This window comes from Platalea leucorodia (genome assembly GCF_965183815.1).
Source record: "Platalea leucorodia genome assembly, chromosome: W".
Lineage (NCBI taxonomy): Eukaryota > Metazoa > Chordata > Aves > Pelecaniformes > Threskiornithidae > Platalea > Platalea leucorodia.
Window position 1 is genome coordinate 32,032,070 of NC_138859.1, and position 24,637 is coordinate 32,056,706.

At 41.4% G+C, this 24,637-nt stretch overlaps 1 protein-coding gene across 1 annotated transcript in view; it reads left to right on the forward strand.

Annotated features, from left to right (window-relative positions):
* The window catches only part of LOC309601512 (ubiquitin-associated protein 1-like), a 38,909-nt gene that overhangs the window by 7,019 nt on the left and 7,253 nt on the right, over positions 1-24,637 (forward strand). The window contains exons 3-6 of the mRNA XM_082334545.1: positions 11,864-11,904; positions 12,591-12,641; positions 19,692-19,816; positions 22,356-23,285. Coding sequence (XP_082190671.1) covers positions 11,871-11,904; positions 12,591-12,641; positions 19,692-19,816; positions 22,356-23,285 — 1,140 coding nt within the window. The 5' untranslated portion in view covers positions 11,864-11,870. The remainder of the gene's footprint in view (positions 1-11,863; positions 11,905-12,590; positions 12,642-19,691; positions 19,817-22,355; positions 23,286-24,637) is intronic.

Below are 24,637 nucleotides of genomic sequence, written 5' to 3' on the forward strand. Positions count from 1 at the left end.
GGTTTCTGTTTAGTTATTCATTGCTTTAAGTGTTTCAGGGGTTGCATTCATTACTGTAGCTGCTGAAGAAATTTCTAATATGCAGGAAAAAAGTTTATACCACTGAGCGAGACTGGAGATACAGCATATAACAAAATTGCAGACTTAAATGAATTTGAAGTAGTAACTTAGAAATAAAGTTTGGACTAAATCAAATTTCGTATTATCCATCCAGAAGAACATCCTTAAGGCTTTTATAGTAAAATGAAAAGCTGAATAGTAGTGATTTGATAGGGAAAATTGGTGGGACAAAGATATTGGTCCAAACTTGAGAGAATGCAGTGAGATTCCTGGGGTAGCTGTGGATTTGGGATTCAGGAAATACAAGTTCTGTTCTGGCTTTGTTGCTGGCTGAGCTGGATGACTGTGGGCAAACTGCTTCAGCTTTGTGCCTTGTTCCTCACATCTGTAAAAGAGGGATAGTTTTACTGCTGGTTAAGTGCCTTGACAGCTATTTTGAAGTCTCATGCAAGAACTAGACAGTGCTGAGGATATAAGGGAATTCTGGCAAAATTCCTTTCTGCTTAGGGGAAAGGTAATGAATGAAAAGTGTGTGTGTGTAAGGGTGTTCAATTCCTGGCCGTATGAATATCCTGTAGCCTTCTAGATTTCGTCCAAAACCAGTGTCTTTCTGTGGCTATGGTTTCTTTTCCATTCCACTTGAGCATGAAACTCTAGTTCAGTCTTCATATGCTCTTATCATTGGGAGGCTTGTAATTGTGTGTGCGTGTCTGTCATTCCCGGTACCTTGCGAGTTTCTGGATTTTGCTCTGTACATTCATGATAGATCATTCTGTGTTTGTAGTGAAGTGCAGGCTTCCAGTCTACACTAGTCCTTAAACTCATCTGCTCCAAACATTAACTACAAGTGTAGGATTGCAGTGCTGGGAGGGCAAACTGAATTGTTGTCTTACACAGAGAGAAAAAAGCAGACCTTTTCAGTTTTTTTTTTTTTTTTTTTTTAAGTGAGGAAATGTATATCTTGAAACCTATTTTATATGGAAACAATTGGAATTAAGGTAGGTGGGTGAAGAGGTTATTTTATGATCCTTAGGGATCTACTGAGTATCTTGTCTGAATGTAGCTGGTGACCGCTGCATAGCAGGGAGGGGGGAATGACACCTGTGATATGGAAAGGCCTTTCTGAAGCAGTATGTAAAGGCGAGTGTAGCAACTTGGAGCATCCTTGAAAGTTACGTCTTGGTGATTGGGTAGTTGCTCTGCTTTCCTTCTCAGAGGGTGAGGATTGTCTATGTGTTTGTGTATCTTCACTGCTAGTAACCTCAGCTGTGACAGTTGCACACATAGAATGAACCTTGTTTAACAGATGTACTGACTCTCTATTTGTTTTTTTTCCCCCTGTTGCTTGTGGCTTCCGTTCCTGAACTTTTCAATCTATTGTTGGACTATAGGCTGAACCATATTTTCATTTAAGCAGTCCTAAATAGAAGGGCTTTTGCTGTTTGAGAACTCCAAAATCAAGAGATTGCAAGGAAGATAGTTCTGCTCAGGACTGGAGTGTGCTGCCTTCAGGTGGTGTAGGCCACTTAAGTTTTCTAATCCGCAACACAGCAAGCAGCTCGTTTACTTATCATATTCTGGTTTTGTAATATATCCACTATAGCTGAGGGCAACCTCAGTTTGACTTCTCTGCTTAAAGATAGATTTCTACTTTTCTACACTAGACAAGCTCGCTCAAGACAACTTAACTTCCTGTGTTCCCAATGAATTCAATTCTAAAAGTGTACTCGGTGTGGGTGCTACCAGTTTGCTGAGCCTCTTCAGGTGTCTGCTGCTGTTTTCATATCTCAGAGTATTTTTTTTTTTTTGATAGCCAGCAATGATACTTCTGTTCCTGTGTGTTTTTAAAGAGCAGAACTTAATCTTTGCTACCAGCTCTGGTCTTCTCTAAAGTTAACAAGCCTTTTCAAGAAATAATTAAGGTATAAGTATTCACTTTAAAACTGTTTCCTGCTCTTTATGCTCTGTTATGCACTGGTTCCACGTTTAATTAAAACAAGTGGAGCTTGCTCACTTAAAATATGACTTTTGGTAGTGGAATTTAATTTGGTGTTGACTACTGATAGTATTTCCCATCTAGGTCATCTTTTTAATGCAGTCATTCAGTCCTGTTTGGACTGGGTGCAAAAACATGAAAGCAGGCTTAACTGATACTTTATCTGGAGATGAAACAAGATTGGTTCTTATTTAGGCATTACTGCAATGGGACCATATTTTTATTTGCTTGATTCACTTTTTTTATATTTCAATTTGATTCCTTTGTTCTGTTGAGTTAGTCTGGGAAGGAGTGTGTCCCTGCTGAGACCTCAGTTCACAAACATATGAAAATAGCTGAAGCGAGTGCTCACCTTGAAGAGTGATGAGGTTGTTTTTTTTTTTTTTCCTTGTCTGTTAGTTTTATCCTTCAGTGCAGCAAAATCTGGGATCTTTTCAGATGTGTATTTCTGTATATGCTTGTTTTCTTGTCTCAGTCTTGATAAGAAGGGTTGGATGAAGACAGATACCTGTTGGCTTAGTAGGAATAACATGTGAATTAAGGACAAAATGAGCTAGCATTGAAGGCTAAGACTGTACCAGTGACACGCTGACGGGTGGAAGAAGATGCATAAAAACAAAAAAAAGTCAAGTAAGTGTGTGAAGAACGTCACATCTGTAGCACCTAAGATGGAATTCACGTTTCTCACATTAGCGCTGTCAAGACAAAGGCAAACCAAGCTTATGAGGCATGTTTTGAAAATCGGGAAGGTTTGAGATGGTGTGAGTTTTATGTTGTCACCTCACAGAAAAGCATTTTGGTGATCACGCTTTTCCAGGTATGCTGTGATCAGCTCTTAGGTGATTCAGTAGTAGGAAGTTTTTGGAACTTCTGCTTTCATGTATCTCAAAATGTATATTCGGTGAAAGAGTAACTTATGGTGAATAGAGGTGTTTCCTGGAAAACAGGCAACACTGAGAGATGAAACTGAAAGAGGGTAGATTTAGATTGGGCATAAGGAAGAAATTTTTTTTACAATGAGGGTGGTGAGGCACTGGGGTTGCCCAGAGAAGTTGTGGATGCCCCATCATTGGAAGTATTCAAAGCCAGGTTGGATGGGACTTTGAGCAACCTGATCTAGTGAAAGATGTTCCTGCCTGTGGTGGGGGGGTGGACTAGATGATCTTTGAAGGTCCCTTCCAACCCAAACCATTCCATGATCGGTGGCTTCTAAATTAAGTGAATTTGCAGGGAACTTGCATTCTCAGAATGTGTCTCTCTTAGTTGAGAGAATCTAGGTATGTTAGTGGAAAACAGGGACGTCAGATGGCTGGAAAAGTTCAGCAGTTTTAACCACGTTATGGGAGAGATCCTGTAGGGAATGGGAGAAGGCTGTTGGTGGTCCTATGTGTATTTAAACTGCTTGGACTGAGGGTGCAATCAAAATTTGAAGCAGTGGCTCCTGTGCCGAGTTCAAGGTTTTAGCCTGCTGCTGCAGGGCAGGCAGAGTTGTTTGTAGGTGGAATAGTTAATTTAACAGGCTGTGTTTTCTGTCAGTACCATACTGAGTTTTGCTGGGAAAATATTAAATGTGTGGTGAGAGTGGGTAGTGCATGTGACCCTAATATAAGAGGAAAAATTGATGAATCTATAGTAGTCTAACACTTGTCCCATTATTTTTGTACAGTGCAGTAGACATGTATTTTGGCTGAGTTCAAATATATGAAATGGCAAGTGATGTTTGACCTGCTGGCAGATTTTATCTTTCCAGTTTAAAACTTTTGTCCAACTTGATTTCTTGCTGGATGTTTTCTGTCTGCTTTGTTAAAGTAATTCCATAAGCATTCGTATTTCACCAAATTTCTAACTAAAAACATAACTATCAATAAATAGTACCATTTCTCTTCTGAGCTTTTACAGGGAAAAGGTGACAGTTGTATAGCTTTCTTTGGAAAGGATTTTTTTAAGTAGAGTCATTTAATTGCTGTAGTGTGTTTAAATGCATTAAATTCCAGTTAATTAATATTAATCAAAAGAATGCAGATTGCTTTCTGCAATAAAATAATTTGAGTTCTTGTGTCAGTATTGGGAGTAGGTCCTGGTATTGCCAACAGAGTTGAACTTGTTTCTTGATAATATAAGGTCAGCTACTTGTACACCTCTTTTGGTCAAAGAGCATAAGAAGAAAAAGCTTGAAACTGCACAGATTCTGTTATTTTTGGATTAAAAAGGGGATGTTCTGATTAATGGCAAAAGCTGTTTTACTCTGTTATGTTGGCAGCATTTTGGGAATGTTTGTCTAGCTCTCTTCATTCATAACTGAGACAAGTCTGAAGTATTAATAAGATTCAAGTATTTCAGAGTCAGCTTGTTACATATTGAAGTATCACTGCAACAAATAGAGCAGCATTTTAATTAGCTTATGCTGCTCTGGGTTCCAGACATATATTTTTAAATGTGCAGGATATTCCACTGTTTTTTTTCCCATACATCTTTACCAAAACAACAGAATAAGTGGGCTATTTTGTTGTTGAAGCTAGCAACTTTCTCTAGCTAGCAGTGTCTCTCATTTGAGAAGGGTTGTATTGAAATTTTATCTTGCTTCTAAAGTGCTAGGATTAACTAGAAAGGTTAATGCACTTACCTGGCTCTGGCTAGTGCTAAGATTACTGTTAAAGATTTGACTCATTTGTAGTAGTGTGAAGTCTTGTGCTAATTAAGCTGAAGTAGCTAAATTTGTTAATAGTACTAGATGATTTCCATCTGACTATTTTAAGCTCTCAGAAGTGGTAGGTATTTGCTATCCAAACTTTATATTAGATATAGGAAAATAGTAGTTAAAAGCAGTTGCTCAGCTCATCAAGTTTGGGACTTGTTTCATTACTGCATTGTGAGATTATTGTAGCCCTCATTAGTGGTGTGAGTGCTGGATCATCTTTTCTCACTTTTTTCCTAGAATGTAGGAGTTGCACAGTGTATTTATATTTTGTGCTATGGTTTATCATGCAAATGTCAGTCTTGCTTCTGTTGTATCTCAAGGAGGGGAAGATGGTCCTTCTATTTCTAGTTTACCACCCTTTTCTTGGTGATGTTGTAGCTCCTAGATTAGTGAAGCTGATCTCGAGAAACAAAAAAAGATGTAAACACATATCTTTTCCCTCTGCTTTTCTGTTTAGATGATCTTTAAATAACTTGGGTAACAATCACTAGTAGGAACTACACTATAAAATCCACATCTGCTCTCGGAGTTGACAGAACCTGGGCTGTCCCCTTGTTTGCTGAGTTTGGAAGCCAGGCCAGCCTTAGATGTTAGTTGCAGATTGTTTTCTCTTGTGACAGGACTCTCTTTTTTGGAAAGAGTCTATTTTAAAAAGGTCACCTATTTGCTACAACAGATAAATGTGAATTTAGAATAGGTGCGTCTTCTATACTTGTTTGGCACATCAGTCTCTGGCCAAAGGAAAAGCTTGCACTGATCTGCCTTGACCACAGGGCTGTCTATAAATAACTTTCAGTTTTCTTATGCTCTTGCCTGTGAAACTTGTAGTTCTAGAGGCTTGTGTGGCGTATAAGCTTCAACTTCATTGGAAACTTGTATGGCTGGTAAGTGATTCAGTGATTGAAGAACTGGTGCATTAGTGTACTACATTTCCTCAGCCATTGTAGGGTTTTCCCTTATTTCTGGGTGAATTGTATGGCAAATTACCTTATGTCCCAAATACACAGTCAGGATCTTAAAGGAGGAATAGAGCTGTCCATTATCAGTTAAGAGCCTTAAATCCTTAACCAGCCCAAATAGTATGTGCTTTTAACAAGTGCAGTGTCTTTAATGAACAAAGTGGAACATGACATGAGGATAGCTGCGTAACTACAGGTGTCTAATATTAATGCAGTGAATCCATACGGAACAACAGAGCAAGAGATGCCATGCTTCTCTGAGAGCGCGTGGAAGAGCTGTCTTCCACTTTAACTTCCCGTTGATTGATATGTACTGAGGCAAGTCTAATTGCCCACTGTGTCACATTAAGCAATGGCACAATTTGAAGAATCAATTTCTTCTAATGTTTGTTGCTGCTAGGAAGATGCTATCCAACATTTGCATGTAAAGCCTGGTAATGAATATTATTACCATCACTAGAGAGTGTTGTCTCGTAATCCAGTAATGTGATCTGTACACAGATCTACTCTTCAGGGGCTCTTTTCTCCCTGTCCTTCCTACTCACGTATTCTGGAAATGTTTTTAAAAGTGCCATTTTATTGGTTCCTGTCCCTCTGCCCCTCAATCATTGCACTGGAAATAACAAACTAAATTAGTTTGATGTTATAGGCTGTCCTTCAAAATTTAGATCTCTCATCACAGTTGCTTGGATTGTTGATCCATGGGATGTGTATGCAGCAGAGATATATCATCCCTTCCTCCTTCCACCCCTAATCAGTATAATCCTTACTCTGTATTTGATTACATGTAGGGTGACCATTTGTACTTACATCACATGAGATGAAGACGTGTTATTAGATTTGTTTTAACGAGTGGCCATTGAAAATTGAATGGAAACTCCATACCTGTATTTGCTTCAAGGAGAGTCTCGTTTGTTCTTGTTGATCTTTGAGGTTCTTGGTTTATTTTATGTGCCTTATCTTCTGGATTGCAGTAGCAATTAAAAGGAATTACTGTAGATATACTTAAAACTTTTTTTTTTTCTGTTAAGACTAGAGAAAGTGATCCTTTTTTTTCCCCCCCTTTTTTTTTTTTTTTTTCCTGCACGGCATGTAGTTGCAACTACATGTCAAATCTAGTTTTACAACAACTTTATCCAAAGAGCTGTTGTCAGTGTCTCAACATGATGGTACTTAATGAAAGGGGAGTACCTCCATGCAGCTGACTGTGTTCATTGTTTGCAGAACTGTTAGAGGTACAAAGCAGAAGCATTTGCTGCAGATTTTGGGGTGATATCTATTTGGAGACTGCAGTAAATGAAAACGGAATCTGTTTTGTACTGTAGTAAACTTTTGTGATCAGCTTTTTACTGTCAGTCTACGTAAGAGATCTCAATTGCATAGCAATGATTGAACATTTACATAGGTGGGAAGCTTTGATATGAGAATCTTAACTTTTGTTTTATCTTAGCAACAGGCACTGTCTACTTCTATTTTTGTTGTATGAGGCTATATACAGAATTCTGATGTTGGTTATAGCCTTTCACTTGCACTGAAACAAATAGTTATAGTGAAAGCTTAAACCACTGTCTACATCTGGAATACCTGTGACACATTAGAAATCAATCACTTGAATCAAACTGCTTTTCACTGTTTCTCAATGTAAAATCAGTAGTAGTTCATGAATGGAATATAGGGAGGAAAAAAAAATTATATTTGATTTTTTTTTTCTTTTTGTAATTTTCAGAGTGAATGGATGCATCCTTAGTTCTGTGTACTTAGACTACACAATATGTATTAGCAGGCAAAATGGAAGTTGCAACATCAGGTCTCTTCTCTGAAAATCATAGATGTACTGATTTGATTATGGTTGATAACTTGAGGCATTTTTGTTTCCTCTGACCCATAAGAAGTACATTTCTCATTTATCTGAATCTTAGGTGGGAGTTACTTCAGAGAATTCATGTGGTCTGGAATCTAGACATACTCACACCGCAAAATGGGGGATATAGCAACAAGAGACCAGTTCTTCTTGACAAATAGTTAAATTGGCTTGAGTTATCACTGAGAAAGCTGTTCCAGGTACCATTAGTGGTAGGATGCTTCCAACTTGACCAGTCAGAGCTCTTTCAGAAGAAAAGGAATGTAGATATAAAGTTCAGGGGAAAAACACCAATAGAAGGAACATGAAAATAATAATTAAAAAACACCCAAACTTCCCAGCAGCTCCCCATGAGTCACTCTTGGTAGTAATTTTTTTCTCATCTGTTGATGAGACTGTTCCTTTGGTATTGCTTGACTGCACCAAGTCACACTTCTCTGCATTCTCCTTGTTGTCTGGCAGCACAGCTAAGTAGTCATTCAGGTTTAAGTGGTGATGTGCCAGGTGGACTGTCGTGGTCATCTCTACGCTGTCCCTTCAAGCCTTTCCAGCTTGTCATTTATCTCTTTGTGCCAGTTGTTTCTGTCATCAGTTTTGTCTTGTCGCTTCTCTGTTTCTGCATCTTTGTGTTGGGTTTTTTTGTTGTTGTGGTTGTTTCCATGTCCCCCATCCTCTTCAGTCATCACTCTGAGGTCCTCTGCTATACTGTGTTCCTCTGGCTGGCTGGTTTTAAGAATGTTGCCCTATTGCCTCAGTGTTACTAAGTGAAAAATGAACGTACGGACAGGAAAGGAAGAGCTCACATCAGGTTGCTTCAGTGGCTGCTGATGTTAAAGTTCCTTATAACTTTTAGGCATTTGTAGCCCTGATCTTATCTTCAGAGGGTTAGCCAGAACCAAGAATGAGAGAATGGGGCTAAGGAGGTTGACATTTATAGAATAGAACTTGTAGGTGTGTCATGGTTTAACCCCAGCTGGCAACTAAGCACCACACAGCTGCTTGCTTGCTTCCGCCCCCCCCCCCCCCCCCCCCCCCGGTGGGATGGGGGAGAGAATCAGAAGGGTAAAAGGGAGAAAACTCGTGGGTTGAGATAAAGACAGTTTAATAGGGAAAGCAAAAGCCATGCACGCAAGCAAAGCAAGGAATTCATTCACTACTTCCTATCGGCAGGCAGGTGTTCAGCCATCTCCAGGAAAGCAGGGCTCCATCATGCATAACGGTTACTTGGGAAGACAAACGCCATCACTCCGAATGTCCCCCCCCTTCCTCCTCCTTCCCCCAGCTTTATATGCTGAGCATGACATCGTATGGTATGGAATAGCCCTTTGGTCAGCTGGGGTCAGCTGTCCCAGCTGTGTCCCCTCCCAACTTCTTGTGCACCCCCAGCCTACTCACTGGTGGGGTGGTGTGAGAAGCAGAAAAGGCCTTGACTCTGTGTAAGCACTGCTCAGCAATAATGAAAACATCCCTGTATTATCAACACTGTTTCCAGCACAAATCCAAAACATAGCCCCATACTAGCTACTATGAAGAAAATTAACTCTATCCCAGCCAAAGCCAGCACAAGGTGCCTTGTCTACACTAGTATTTTACTACAGGATTGCCAGTAAAAGCAAGATACTTATTGCTTATGTGGGGTATTTTGACACTGAGGACACATCCAAGGCTTTATGCAGCTCCAGATTGATACACTATTGCAAAACTCCCTGGATGGTAGACGTGTGCATCTTTGGTTCTGCGGGATTCGTACGCATTGCTACTAATGTCCCTGGAGCAAATTGATAGTGTTGTGGTAACTTAGTGTTCAGTTACCCGAGATCATTGTGTGAGATGGTAAACTTAGTATGTCCTTGCAATGGCCTGCTGGAGAGGGGATATAAATTATCATTCTAAAAATGATCTTTCTGAATTTTCTTTTCAATGTCCTTTATGTCAGTACAGTCTGGAGTTAGCTGCTTCTTGTGAATGAGGTAGACAGCATAAACTGTATTGCCTGTAGATAACTGGTGCTGCACAGAAAAAACTTCCTTGTCAGTTGAGTTGCCAAAGTGAGGAGGTTACTTCCTCTCATCAGAAGTTTTAAAATCCTATAGAAAAAGAACACTTGCTTTTCAGTCTGAGATAGTAACTAGAAGAAAGAAGAACTTGGAGAAATTAAAAAAAAAGTGTGTAGAGGCCTTGTCCCTAGTTCAGCTCTGCTGTAATAGTGGTGGAGAATGGGCAACCATAGTACATGCTTGCAGGTGGTGTGTCACAATCTCCGGTGACATACAGAGGACTGGTGAGGTATATGAAGGCTGTATGATTTCACATGTGGCCTGGCTTTTTCAATAATAACAAATCAAGTTGACATCTTAATTGCTACTCTCATACAGAGGAACTAGCAACGTAGCAGCTTGTCTGACAGTGTGATCCGTGTCTGAAAGATGCAGCCAATTTCATGTGCTGTAGTCTGCAGTCTGGTGTCCTCTGCGGCACTGGGACTGGTAAAGCCCACTCAGCTCTAGTAGTTGACATGCAACTATACCAGGTGGTCTTGTGGCTTTGCCCTTGACAGCCTTCCTGAGATGGCAGGCTCGGCACTGTTTCACTTCCTTTTTCTTACATCTTTGAAGCCTCAGTGTTTTATTTGCTTCTGAGAAGCAGTTGCCAGCTAGTGCCAAAACCAGTTTTCTGGCATAGTGGAGTAGTTCTGGACGTAATACCAATGTCGAGAGAGATGGTGAGATGTGCTGAGAAGAACCTGACAAACATCGAGCAGAATGGCACATGGCTTTTATGTACAAGGTATGCCTGGAGTTGCCCAGCATGACTCACTTTCTCATAGCCTAGCACCTGCTCGCTGTGTTTTATGAAGTCTGGTTGTACCCAGGTAATCTTCATACAGCTTTGGTTTTAGCCATGTGTTGAATTCCTGTTAGCCAGTAGGGTTGGTTCACCTATTGATTTCAACGTAACGTTGAAAAGGACCTTTGCACAGCAAAAGGTACTTGCCTAAAGTACTTGAAACTGGCTCTTCCTGACCCCAGTCATGTCGGCAGCTGCCAGGAGGAATAGCTAAGCTGTCTGTGTAATCCTTACCTTATGACACCCTTCCTTTAAGTTAACATTTGCAGTTGGAATCTACAATGGAAACAAGAAGGCTAAGAGTTAAACCTCAGTTGAGGAATGATGGGTGTGAATGTTAGATCTGCTCCAAGTTGTGCTTTGAACACTGTCTGCTGCTGGTGGGGGTGTACCAGATAACTTCATGTTTTTGAAGAACAGCTGTTGGGCATTTCAGTCTGTGAGCTGGGGGACTTCAGAAACAAAGGGCAACTCTGATTCTTTGTTGTGCATAATGTCAAAGGAGGACTTACAAATTCAGTTATTTGAAGAATTACGCTGTGGTGTCTTGAGATACATCTTGTGATGTACTTCTAATCTAGCAAAAGAACCAGTTATGTTATTGAACACACCATAAGCATCCTGGAGCAGGGTTTTAGCTGACAACTAATTAGACAGCTAATTCCATCTTAAACAACTCTTTTCTCAGGACAGGCCTGCTCTGTGTTAAAAGCTGGCTAGATACTTCTGTGTTTAACATCTTGGCCATGTAGGATTTGCATCCAAATTTTAAAAGTTGTTAGTAAAATTCTGTGGGCAGTGGATGAGAACTCTTGTTAACATTGTTTTCTTGTGTGTATCCAAAAAGATCTTCCTAATGGTACCATTTATTGTATACCTGTATTGTTATCTGTGCATTACCTAGTGTGTCTAGACAAGTACCATGCTGGCTAACTGACTGCGTACCCAATATGATAGTATCCCTTTTTAGAGCAGCAGGGATTAAACTGAAGAGGATCAGTGTGGTATTTCCCATCGGAAGGGCTATTCTTAATGCCAAGGGAGGCAGGGTGTGCTCCACGGGGCTGGGACAGAGCAGCCTCTGAATGCTGTGATCTGGAACTCTCTGCCTTCCTGATCAACCTGGCTGCTTCTTGGTGGGTTTGGTTTTTTGGTGGGTTTTTGTTTGTTTGTTTGTTTTGTTGTTTGGTTGTTTTGTTTTTTTTTTCCCCCCTCTCTTCTTCATTTTGCCATTTAGATTGTCAGACCCTGGGCTAAGTTATTTGTCTGCTCAGTCAATTCTCAAGGTTATAAAATAAGTTTGCTTATCTGTCTTGGGAACAGGATAAACAGCAAGTGTCTGCAATGTGTCCCATTATCTAGAGATAAGACTGTAGAACTGCATAGACTTATGCTGTGCTACGTGTATAAAGTTGTTAAAGCTGTTTTAAAATGTTTTTCAGGTTCTAAATGGCTTCTAAGAAGTTGGGATCCGACTCTCATGGTAAGTGAAATTTGGCATCCTTGTCTTTTCAACAGGATGAATCCTACTATTGCTGCTGACTCATGTCCCAGCCTAGACAGTCCATAGAGACTAATCTGTTTTGCTTCTGAGCAGATTTTTGTTAGGAATGAAGTGCCTTAGCTTCCTTCTTGCATAGCTGCTTGCTGATGCTGTGTCTGTTCTCTGGCTAAACTGAAATTCAGCCTGTGACTGTTCCCTACTCCTTCATGGCAGAATAATAAATAAAGCTGAACTGCAGTTATGATACTGATCTGATGTTTGCTGAAGTGGACACTAGATCTGTAACTCCTTTCTATGGAAGTCACATGAGAAGTTGGATTGAAAGTGAAGCTTTTAATATATCATTGAGCTATGCTTGCTTTTTGCTCAGCAGTGACTTTTTTTCCTAAATTGGACTAATCTGGTTCAGCAGGCAAGTGAAAAAGAGAATATCTTCTACATTTGAGATGTGTAGCGTCATGCAGATGATTGGTATCATAAAAATTATTTGCCTGTATATGTGCTTATATTTTAGAAAATGGGGTGTAATTTGAGAGGATTAATCTTTCTGTGGAACATTAAAGTTCAGTTTGTTGTACGTAATGTAGCTTCTTCAAATCAGTAATCATTCAAGGCAGTACTGGGAGGTTCATGTGAAATTTCTAACGTGATTTTTCATGCTATAGAAACTTCTGCTTTTAGAAACTCAGCCTTGATCTTCCTGGATAATATTTCAGGTAAGAGGGTCCCGGGGAATTCCATTTTTCCTTGAGCTTTTTATTCAGTCTTGCAAGTGTAAAGTTGAAGTACAGAATAAGAAATGCCTCCCTTAAATACATGGTTAAGGATTAATAAAAACGGTCTCCTTTGCTGTGGCCCAGCGATCCTGCTGCAAGACAATTAATTTTTTTATTAGATAGCTGCTGGCTCTTCAGCAGTTGTTCTTGTATCTGTGAATGGTCTCTATGAACACTCTGAACTGCTTGTCTTCTGACTCTGTTTCTATTTCTCTCTTCTGCTTCCTAAACCAGACTAGCAAAGACACTGCTTGGAGCTAGAGTTCAACTTGTCTTAAATATTTCTCAAAACAGTACAGTGTGGTGGAACATGCTTCTGGCTTCAAAATAACAAAATCAAAACAAATGGTGCTGTAAGCTGGCTGGTTAACTTGTCTACGCTTTTGTGTACCCTCTGTTCCTAATGACACCAGCGACACTGTCGCAGTACTGTTTCTGAGGAGTAGTGTGGCAATTAATCACGGACTCCGCGTATGAGTTTAGGCGAAGACAAGCGAAGAAAACGACGACAATGACACTTTATTTTTACAATCCATCCCTTTTATAATATGATCTAGTGTTCACGAGCAAGCAAAACCCATCTCATTGGCTGCTGTCTTGCGTCCACGCATCCCCTCAGTGTTACCCATTGGTTCTTCAAGTTGGTGCACACGAATTCCTCTTTCAGGGATATATCCAATCTCATCCTTATGAGAGGATCTAATCTTTTGCCGCCTCGCAGCAGCAGCTGATGCCCCCCATTCCTCGGGCGGCAACTGATTATGGGTTTGTGGAGTATCGGTATCAGGAGCGGTAGAGAAAGGCGGTAAGAGTGCCGACGCAGCAGGGGCCGGGGGCGGGCGGGGGAGTGGAGGGGTACTGGTTGCAGGGATCGGGAGGTCTAGCAGAGGTGTTGAAGCCATAGGAGCGGGTGACGGAGAAAACGGCGCAGAGGGTAGCGGCGGTGCAGGGGGGGTGGAGGGTTGTGCAGCCTGAGCACCCGCGAGCAAGGGGTATGTCGGAGGACGAACCCGATGGCGGTGTTTCTGGCGTGCCCTGCGGGGTTAGCTCCGGAGCGGTAGCAGAAGCTGCAGCCTTTCGGTCTGACTCTAATTGTTCTAAAGAGCCTTTCAGTAAACGCCATGTCGTCAACACACTTGCGGCATTACTGTCCCCCCCTGGTGGCCGCTTCCCATAACACTTTTCCTGCCTCCTCCCAAGTCTCCACCTGGAACGCGGTCGCTGCGGTCGCTTGTTGCCCGTTTTTTCGCAACCAAGTTAACAACAACCGAACCTTTCCTTCATCATAATTTATGCCCCTTTTTGCAAGGATTCGCAAAAATATGCACAAAATAGATTTTTCTTCCGAGGACATTTGCACCCCCGTTTTCCTGTCCCCAGCTGCTCACCTCTTTTTCCTGAGGCGATTAATTGTCAACAAGCAGCTCTCTGGTCCGCTGCAGTAGAGTTCAGCTGGGCTTGCCACCGTCCGCTCTCTCGTCCGCGGTTCTTAAGACCGAATCACGTCGGGGTCACCATTTGTAGCAATTAATCACAGACTCCGCATATGAGTTTAGGCGAAGACCCTTTATTTTACAATCTATCCCTTTTATAATATGATCTAGTGTCCATGAGTCTCTTCAGCTTTGCTTATTGGTTCTTCCTCATCCTTATTTTTCTGCCTCTAAGTTTCACAAACTTGTTTGTAACAAGCCTCAAGGGCACAGCTGCATCTCATCAAAGTAAAACACAATCTCATTTATTCCCACACCTGATTAATCAGAAAAGCTGGAAAACAAAACTCAAACTGCTTTACTGTCACTGCTGAGAGTGTTCGGTTGTGTTGCTTGTTTCAGTTCTCTCAGAATTAATATCCAAACAAGTCCCTGTCTGGTACTAGACAGTCCTATAGAGGCAAGAAGTCTTGTCAGCGAAGAAACAACTATTTAGACCAAACCTCTGAATAAAATCATCTCTTTGGTTGTGTTAATGTGTGTTTTTTCACAGTCCCGCCACTACAGTAACCACTCTGCTTATGGAGACTGTTGTAGAGGTGAGAGCAGAGGGGTAAAGATGGGAAGTGATATATGTGAAGTTGGTCTCCTCTTCCCAAAGAGACGTACCTGTCTGTGTCTTCCCTGGTGACATTGCTCTTGCTTCAGCAGTGAGGTTTCTGGATTTACGTTACTGGGTGGCTGAAGGCTGGAAGCGTGTTTCTGGGGTGGCTTCTCACAGAAGGAAAGACCTCCGAGTGAGGGGATTAACCTGGTAGCTTAGGGGAGAAGCACTTCTGAAGAAACATGTATCAAGTGACACAATGTGATGAGACTTGAAGGTTGTTTTGGGCACCGTGCATCGCTAGTGACTCTGGTACTGTCGTTCTCTCCTGTCAAGTTATGAACAAAGCTCAGCCTGGACGTGGGGATGTCCTGCTGGTGGCTAGTGCGAGGCTGGGCTCTGCCCTGCTGCTAGCTGGTGAGAAGATGACTGTGTTCCCAGTCACACTTGAGACCTTAGGGCTTTTCCTTAGGTTCTCAGGTCAGATCGATTTATGTACCTGGCACTTGACACTGTTTTAACTTTGTCAGAGGTTGTTCTGCCACCTTGTGCTACCTGCTGCCAGATACTGAGGGTCTGGGTGCCTTGGAAAGGCTTGGGAGAAGTGTAGAGGTAGAGCTAAAACAGGTGGTTGTGCTTTGAGCCAGAGACCCCCTGAGCTGCCTCCTGATGGTTCCTGGACAGCAGCAGCCTGGTAAGAGCTCTGACACTGAAGAGCTGTCAGTCACCCCCACAGCAGCTGAGGGTTCCCACTCTGCCTGTAGATGGCTGGAGACCTGGTGGGATGAGAGGTGCTGCTGCAGGCACTGCCTTGTTTTGAGGGTGACTTCTGACAGACTGTAGGATCCCAGAAAGGCAGCAGGAGCTGCAGGTGTTCCCGTGCCCCAGGGCTGCAGTGTGCGCCCCTGTTTTCCTGTCCCCAGCTGCTCACCTCTTTTTCCTGAGGCGATTAATTGTCGACAAGCAGCTCTCTGGTCCGCTGCAGTAGAGTTCAGCTGGGCTTGCCACCGTCCGCCCTCTCGTCCGCGGTTCTTAGGATCGAATCACGTCGTAGGATCGAATCACGTCGGGGTCACCATTTGTGGCAATTAATCACGGACTCCGCATATGAGTTTAGGCGAAGACAAGTGAAGACCCTTTATTTTTACAATCTATCCCTTTTACAATATGATCTAGTGTTCACGAGCAACCAAAACTTATTTCATTGGTTACTGTCTTGCATCCATGCGTCTCTTCAGCATTACTTATTGGTTCTTCAAGTTGGTGCATGCGAATTCCTCTTTCAGGGATGTATCCAATCTCATCCTTATTTTACTGCCTCTAAGTTTCACAAACTTGTTTGTAACAAGCCTCAAGGCCACAGCTGCATTCCTGTGAACCTGTTTGTAACAAGCCTCAAGGGCACAGCTGCATCTCGTCAAAGTCAAACACAATCTCATTTATTCTCACAGTGTAGTGGAGCAACTTCCTTGGCTTATTATGTCTTAAGAAATCAGCAGGGCAATTGTTTCAGTCTTCTCCAGGGTTGTTAAGAATTAATCCCATTAAGTGAATTTTGGCTTACTGTAAAGCATCTGGCCCAACAGCTGCCTTGAGCTCAGTCTCTCTGGCAGGCTGATGAAGTTGGTCAACATAGTTGATGCATCTCTTGAACTTATTGTTGAGCTGCTTATTAGAGGTTAGAGGACTGTTGTTGAATCACGGAATGGTTGAGGTTGGAAGGAACCTCTGGAGATCATCATGTCCAAACCCCCTGCTGAAGCAGAGCCACCTAGAGCAGGTTGCTCAGGACCACGTTCAGATGGAGACGAAGATGGGCACATAAGGTATGGGTGGAGAGAAAGGAACCCTTTTCCTGTCTTGAAGGGTATTCTTAGTGCATACACCTGTAACTATGTCTAAGCATGTAACTTCAAATGCTCTCCTGTCACTTGAATAATTGGAAGTTCAGGCTTAAGTTCTAGTAATTAGTGGCATCTAGAAATGCAGCTCTCATCTGTCACACAAAAAGCGTGGGTTATACCAAGTGCCGTACATTAATATTGCTGTTGTATTGTCACTGTCACTATACAACTTGAAAGCTTTTAACTCCAATTTCTGAAAATTATGTAAGTGTGGTTAGTGTGACCACAAAAACTAAGTTCCACTTGGTTTCAAAACTGTTCCTCATTCATAACTGGTACCTGGTTTTATCTGAAATGTTTCCATTTTGTTTCCAAACTGGAGGACACTTCTATGAGTTGGCCAGTGATTTCTGCGTTACACTAAAGTGGAGAGAAATCTTACTCTTGTAGTAGTTCCTTGGGCCAGGAATATCTTAGTGTGCAATGTCAGAGATCAGACTGACAAGTACAATTTTGCCAGGGCTATTCTCGGAACTTCCTCAATATGCTCTTAACTGTTAAAAGGATGAAATGGCTAACAGCCATATTAAGGAACAGCTCAAAAAAAACCCCAACTTTTAATTGCTTCACTTGAACATGTGGTTATTGAAACAGTGGCTCGCATAATAGTTTCTATATGTAGGTTTTGCTTGTTGCTTTAGAATTTGCCATTTAAAACAATTTGCACCCTTACCCATCAGCATGTTCAGGCAGAAGGTTCATCCATTTACAAAAGGAAAAGGGTTCTTGGCTTTCTGGATCAGATTTTAACTTCACTAGACTATTACCGTTCTGATTGGGCTGGAACAAAGTGAATATTATGTGCATCAGTGTTTTGCCTCAGAAAGATTTTTTTTTTTTTTAAACCATCAAATGTCCTAAAACACTTGGTGTGTTTCTTAACGTGTGCTTGTAGGTTTTGTAGCAGAGTTATATTTGAGATGAGGTTATAGTAGTGGTTGTTATTAAAAAAATCAGTATACTGGGAAGAAACTAGAAGGTTTTTATTCCTTAATCTATCTTCTGAGGTTAAACTGACAGCTATCAATGCAGCCCATCTAGTCTAGGTGTGTTTAGGGGTTGGTGGTTTTTTTGTTGTTTGTTTGTTTTTTCTGCACCAAAACAAAGAGTGTTCCTATGTAAATACCACAATGTGTGCTTGTACCTTCTGTGGCTAGTATCTATTTCAGGCAAAGGTGCCAGCTGTGCAAGGGTAGGTGTCTACCACTTACTGTGTCAATAGGTCTAATAAGACAAGCATTTGCACACTGAGCATTTTGGGCTGTGAGATCAGTGCAGAGAGGTAATCCTGCTTCACTTGGATCATCCTGCTTAGAGCAGGACTTGTGCCAGTGGGACTAAGCAGGGCGTAGTAGCAGCAGCAGCAGTCGTGCCGGCCTCTGAGCAGTCAGAGATCTGATTGTCTCTGACCTGGCCATGATTTACCACTCAGTGCAAAGACTGCCACAGTTGCTATTTCTGCATAAGCAAACACTTTGACGTATCCAGGTTCTCAAATTGCCAGCTCAAATACAATTTGGATGCCGTGTTGCAAAGAGTGGTGTTGGTGGTCAGTGAGGTGCCATCTGGATGCTGTGCTGTATCATGCTTGAATGTGTGCTTCTCAGTAAGGATCTGTGAAAATACTATTATATTCTGCCTGGAGCATTTTTTTCATCCTGGTGGTGCAGGTGGGATGTAGGTTATTCAGCCTGATAGTTTCAAAGCTGTAGGAAATACCACCTGTGTCCTAACAGGACTCTGGGACAAGCCAGTGTGGTGCATAGTATGAGAACTCAAGTGATGACACCACATAAATGTTTAACTCCAAATTAACAGGATGTTCCTGTTTTTGAAAGCTGCTTGTCCTTTTGAAGCCTGTGGCTGCCTTGTTGTAGATGAGTCACACAAATAGTACTTAAACTGTCATCTGAGTATGAAAATGGGTCAGATAAAAATAGCAAGTCACAGCTCACTGAGCAAGAGGTTAGTTACTGAACACCACCTTAGATGTTGCCACTAATGTCATTTTGGATCTGCAGTGCTCAAAGTGAAGTTACAAATGAGTGCTAGAGGAACACTTCAGATTGTTACACGTAGCCAGAAATCTTGCCTGTAATTCCAAAAGCTTAGACAAGTGATCCAAGAGACCTCTTTCAGGTAATCGAGAAACTGAGTGCAATTTATATTGCGGGTTTTCTAATACTTCTTCACAGCAGCTCAAGGAAAACAAACCTATAGTCAGGCTTCTTGGAGGTGTTTGAGCTCTAAGTGATTCTGCCTCATGAGTTTGCAGGATGCTTGAAGAGTTTTGTCCTAAAACACTTTTTAAATACCATGTGTAAGTGATAGGTATAAAGGACAGATGGAGGACCATGAAATATGTCTGAGGCCTCTCACTGGAGTGATTGCAAATCAGACAGCTGATTAGGTTAGATTGCATTCTTTCAAAAATAAGAATTGTTATGCTAAATAGTCTTGAGCTATTTCACTGTTTTGGTTAAAGTGGAGTGTCTAGACTTTGAGCTGCTTTGCCCTTGTGACCACTTCTGTCCAAATGTTACTTCCTGCTTGTATGCCAAAACCTGGATTTTAGTTTGTCTTAGCTGCTCTAAAGCTGGGTCATTTTAAAGCCTGTTTTGAACATGACAAAAAATGATGGATCTTTTTATAGCGACATAACAGAATACAGTGTTCAGGAGAGCTTCAGCTTCCAGTTGTATAGGCATAGTCTTGTTACAAGGGAAGCTAAGATGTTGGGTATGTTGACTTCAAAATCTGTTCAATTGTTGGATTGTTATGTTGTGGGTTTAGGTTTCTTATAATAGTTATGGGCTAGAACTTTAAAAACAAAAACAAAAAACAAAGCTAAAACTGAGGCAATGGAAGTCCAAACAGATTCAATGTGTTTCTGATCAAGAACTTCCTTTGTATTGAGTCACCTGGTGTAGTTGGGGCAGCAGAAATAAAATAGCTTCCAAATACAGAAATGTGAGTCTTAATTGAATGCATTAAAATTGCAAGGTTTGGTTGGGAGTTTTTTTGATACAATTTCTGCTTTTGATCTTAGGGCCTTTCAGTTATCTTGATGATGTACCATTTAAGATAGGAGACAAATTTAAAACCCCAGCAAAGGTTGGATTACCCATTGGTTTCTGCCTGCCTGATTCTTCTCAGCTTGTCAGAGAAGCCCAGGTAAGTGATGTGTTTTTTGCCTTTCCGCTCTTCCCCCTCACCTCTGGCCCCCAACATGTGGTGCTGTAAATTGCAAGTTAGTCACAGTTTGCACACATGTTCAAATGTTAGTCTTGTCGGTTCTGTAGTGTCATTTCGTATGTCAGGTAGTAGTTGCAGAAGATCTGTCAGAATGTATAGAAAGATATAAATATGATAGGTTGTGCAAAAAGTTTCTACTTCTTATTACTTTAAAAAGCCTAATAGCATTTATTTTAGTGTATCTACTTCAAAAGAGCACAATGCTTTTGTGTAATAGTTACAGGTCTAAATGTTACCCAGGCTAAATTTGAGTAGCATTTTTAAGAGGAAAAATGGTAAGAACTGATACACCCATGCTATGGCATACTTAGAGAATCTTGTTTGAGGGTAACAAGTGTTTCTATGACCGTATTGTATGGGTTCTCACGATAGTGGGATGAAGTTCTTCTTTCCAGTTCTTGTTTTCTGTGCAGTTCTGAGTGGGGAATTCTTTTCCAGCTGTAGGGCAAACGGGTTACAGCTTGGCTTCCAGGTCTTTGAGGAGCATGACTGTTACCATAAACTCTTGGTAGCATAAAATCAATTGCTTTAGCATAACTGTTGAAAAACTAATCTCCAAATGCAGATTGTGATACAGGAAATCTAATTGAACTATGTTTTCTCATTTGGATCCATGATTTTCCTTGGTCAGTCCAAATTGATGATTGTTTTTACTTCAGCTGTGACAGATTGCTGTAGATTGTTCTGCCTTTTTGTTTGTTTTGCCCGCCCCCCCCCCCCCCCCATTACCCTATTACCCTACATCATGACTTTTTCATTATAAGCATTAAATGATTACCTGATTATCCTAATACACATATTTCCACCCAGTTAAGCTGGTGTGAGAGAGCTAAAGGAGACTCTAATGTCCTATTGCTGGCTTCATTGTGCTATGTCTCCATTTTCCTGCCAAGCTGAGGCTCAAGTGTAGTATGCTCAATTGGACTGCAATGCCTTGCGTAATATGATGTGACGCTGTAGACTATGTATCTCGCAGTGCAATTTGACTTTTTTACAGCTGTAGTGAGAGCTGTTAAAAAAAAAAAGTGCAGGGAAGCAAAATTGACCAAAGCTGTGTATTTTTATATAAATACCCCCCATTTTTTTAATATAAAAAAATATATGGCTTTGGTCAATTTTGGCCATATATGACCATATACGTACACACACACACAAAACTATGATAGCTCTGCTCAGATAGCAAAGAATGTGTAATGAGTAGTACCCAGCGCTTCTGCCAGTGAGTTGTTTTTCAAAGTCACCTTGCTGATAAACTGTGTATCACACCTCTTGGAGTCTTAGAGCTAAGGGAAGGGAAAACTGTTAATACAGTTGAGACAACAGGTCTCCAGCATCTCACTGGAGCCTGCTATAGGATGGGATGTGACGCAACACATAGCGAGTCCCAGAAAAGCCCAGTAGAGGCCTAGCAAGCCTTGCTGGCTTGTTGCTCTTTAGAGCTAGGAATTTGTATGACCTAGCAGTCCCATGGCAAGAGCACTCCTGTTTGGTTATGTGCCATTATCCTGGCAAGGATGTCTTATGAATTCTTGTGAGTCACAGGTAGGTTACACCCTGGACTTGTAGGCTGTGTTCTCTGGACATTTTGTGGTTATTTAAAGAGCATCTGAGGCTGTTCATTCTTCATAAGACATTAAAGCTTTAAGTAGATTTAGTCTGTTCAGAATTTTGTCCTCTCAACTAAGCCACTATGGTAGCCAGTAAACTGGTAGTGAGTATGCTTTCCTGTGCTAACCTGGCCCTGAAGGAGCTTATGTTAAATGAGAAAAGCTTGTGGGATCCTGTCATGAGAGTAACTGCAGCAAAATCTGCTACTGCAGGTAGTTATCATTGGTGTAACCAGTATATTGCCTTTGGCTGGTGAGCCATTGGCACTGGGGTAAGAATACCAATACCTCTTAAACTAGTGGGTATAAAACTCTAATATCCAGTCCCATAGGAATCTTTTAGGGGGAACTGAATAATATCGTATTGGTCTTTGGATGCAAAAATACTCTGCCCTAGTCTTGAATGACTTGTGGAACTTGTGACGGGGGGTAGTTCAGTGGTTCCAGATCTGGGTATGATTGTCCATTTAGTAATGCATTAGACTTCCCCTTGCTATATCTGTTGTCTTGTGGGGAGAGGGTGGGAGGGCTGTGAAACTGATCTTGGGATGATCAGTAGCTCTAAAGCAAAACTAAATGTAGGAAGGAGGCAAAATATGATATTCTAATCCAGACTATAGACAGGTTTTGCTGCTAGATGCAAAATGAACTACTTCTGGTGTTTTCTAGCTTTGCCAGTCTGTAGGTTACAAGAGATGCTGAGGAAAAAAATGATGCCTGTCCATGGTAATTCATGTAGCTCTTTTTCGATGTTACTTATGTTGCTGTTAGAAGTAGTGGCTATGATCCTTATAATTATCTTTTTTTTTTTTTTTTTCTTCTCCTCTCCTTTCCCCTCCACCCCCTGTCAGTATGACTTCTCACTGGAAAAGAAAACAATCGAGTGGGCTGAAGATATCAAAAAAATTCAAGCTGCCCAGAGAGAAGCTGAACACAAGGCAGAAGAAGAGCTAGCAAACTCAAAAGCAGCTCTAGAGGACAGCAACAAAATGGGGTTCTCAGAGGGACCTTGCCCTGAGTCCATGCCTCCTCCTATTAACCCCATCCTTGCTAGCCTGCAGCACAATAATATTCTTACTCCCATGCCAGCCAACAGCAGTGCTGTGAAGCAAAAGGTTCTCAGTCCACCTTGTCCAAAAGCAGACTTCAACCCAGCTGATTTTGAATGTGAAGAAGACCCATTTGACAAACTGGAATTAAAAACTATCGATGATAAGGAGGAATTAAAAAATATTCTTGAAATTCATGTTGGTACTACTGGGTCAATTGTTGCCCAGCTGTTAGATAATACTCTGCCCAAAGGAGGGTCTGAGTCTGTGTTGCAAGATGAGGAAGTTCTGGCATCCATAGAAAGGGCCGCGTTGGACTTCAAGCCCCTTCACAAACCCAATGGCTTTATCGCTTTACCGCAGTTGGGAAACTGTGAAAAGATGTCCTTGTCTTCCAAAGTGTCCCTGTCCCCTATCACTTCAGTGAGCAATATCAAATCCTTATCCTTTCCTAAACTTGACTCCGATGAGAGTGATCAAAAATCATCAAAGCTCATGAGCACTTTCCACAGCACCTCCTGTCTCCACAATGGCACTTTGCTCAGCTCTTTGCAGACCTGTGCTCAGAATAAAGCTAGTGAACTGAATGGACACCATATGGTTGGTCTTTCTACTCTAAATGAGGACGGTGGCATGGAGACATCAACATTATCCTCTTCATCCAGGCTGCATTCCCTGGCTGTATCGACGGTTTGTACGGAAGAAGAATCATCTGAAAGCACAGCAACTATGGTAAACATGCAGTGGATTAGAATTGGGGTTGCTGGGGAGATGTGGAGGTGCGGAGGCAAATGTTGCTTCTAAAATGTCCTGTGGCTTTGGTTTTAGTTTCATTTAATGGGGGTCATGTGTAGATCCTCTTAATTTACACAGCAAATTGATCAATCCAACAGGTCTTCATGCTGGCAGTTCTGAACCTCAGATTATTACTCTGCATGTTTCCCCCAAATCTGATATTTTTAGACCAATTCTGGTGATTTTTTTTCTTTCAGCTTTTCAGCTCTTGTTGTTTATAGTTGCACACCTTTGAGCTAAGCGTATAAGATCTTCTTTGTACGGTCCTGCGTTCTGTTTTATCCAACTGAGATATATCGGATTCTGAAATGCTATTAGGTTTTGAGTTAAATATCTTCTAGATTTGTTCCTCGGCTTGCTTATTTGTTTGCTGGAAATAATGGGAAATGCAGGCTTTTCAAGGAATAGAAGCAATAATAGATTAAAAAACACAGATGTGCTGTCATTCATGAAAGCAAAAAGTGCTTACAGGTGACCTGCAGTGAAATAAATGTATTTTTCTGTCTTTCTGTCTGTCTTTCTGTCTGTCTTTCTGTCTGTCTTTCTGTCTGTCTTTCTGTCTGTCTTTCTGTCTGTCTTTCTGTCTGTCTTTCTGTCTGTCTTTCTGTCTGTCTTTCTGTCTGTCTTTCTGTCTGTCTTTCTGTCTGTCTTTCTGTCTGTCTTTCTGTCTGTCTTTCTGTCTGTCTTTCTGTCTGTCTTTCTGTCTGTCTTTCTGTCTGTCTTTCTGTCTGTCTTTCTGTCTGTCTTTCTGTCTGTCTTTCTGTCTGTCTTTCTGTCTGTCTTTCTGTCTGTCTTTCTGTCTGTCTTTCTGTCTGTCTTTCTGTCTGTCTTTCTGTCTGTCTTTCTGTCTGTCTTTCTGTCTGTCTTTCTGTCTGTCTTTCTGTCTGTCTTTCTGTCTGTCTTTCTGTCTGTCTTTCTGTCTGTCTTTCTGTCTGTCTTTCTGTCTGTCTTTCTGTCTGTCTTTCTGTCTGTCTTTCTGTCTGTCTTTCTGTCTGTCTTTCTGTCTGTCTTTCTGTCTGTCTTTCTGTCTGTCTTTCTGTCTGTCTTTCTGTCTGTCTTTCTGTCTGTCTTCCTCCTGAGATCCTTTTAAAATCTAATCTTTAAAAGGAAGAAAATGATGGTGGTCTGAAATCTGGTATTTACTCTCTTCCTTGTGAAGGAGGGTGGAAGGATTGCTTGGTGGATACCAAAACCAGTCTTGAAGATCATCTCAGATTACTAACATTACAGTTGGTTGCCATACAGCTCTGAGACGGAAGGTGGATGCTTCGTTTCCTCAAACTTGCAGC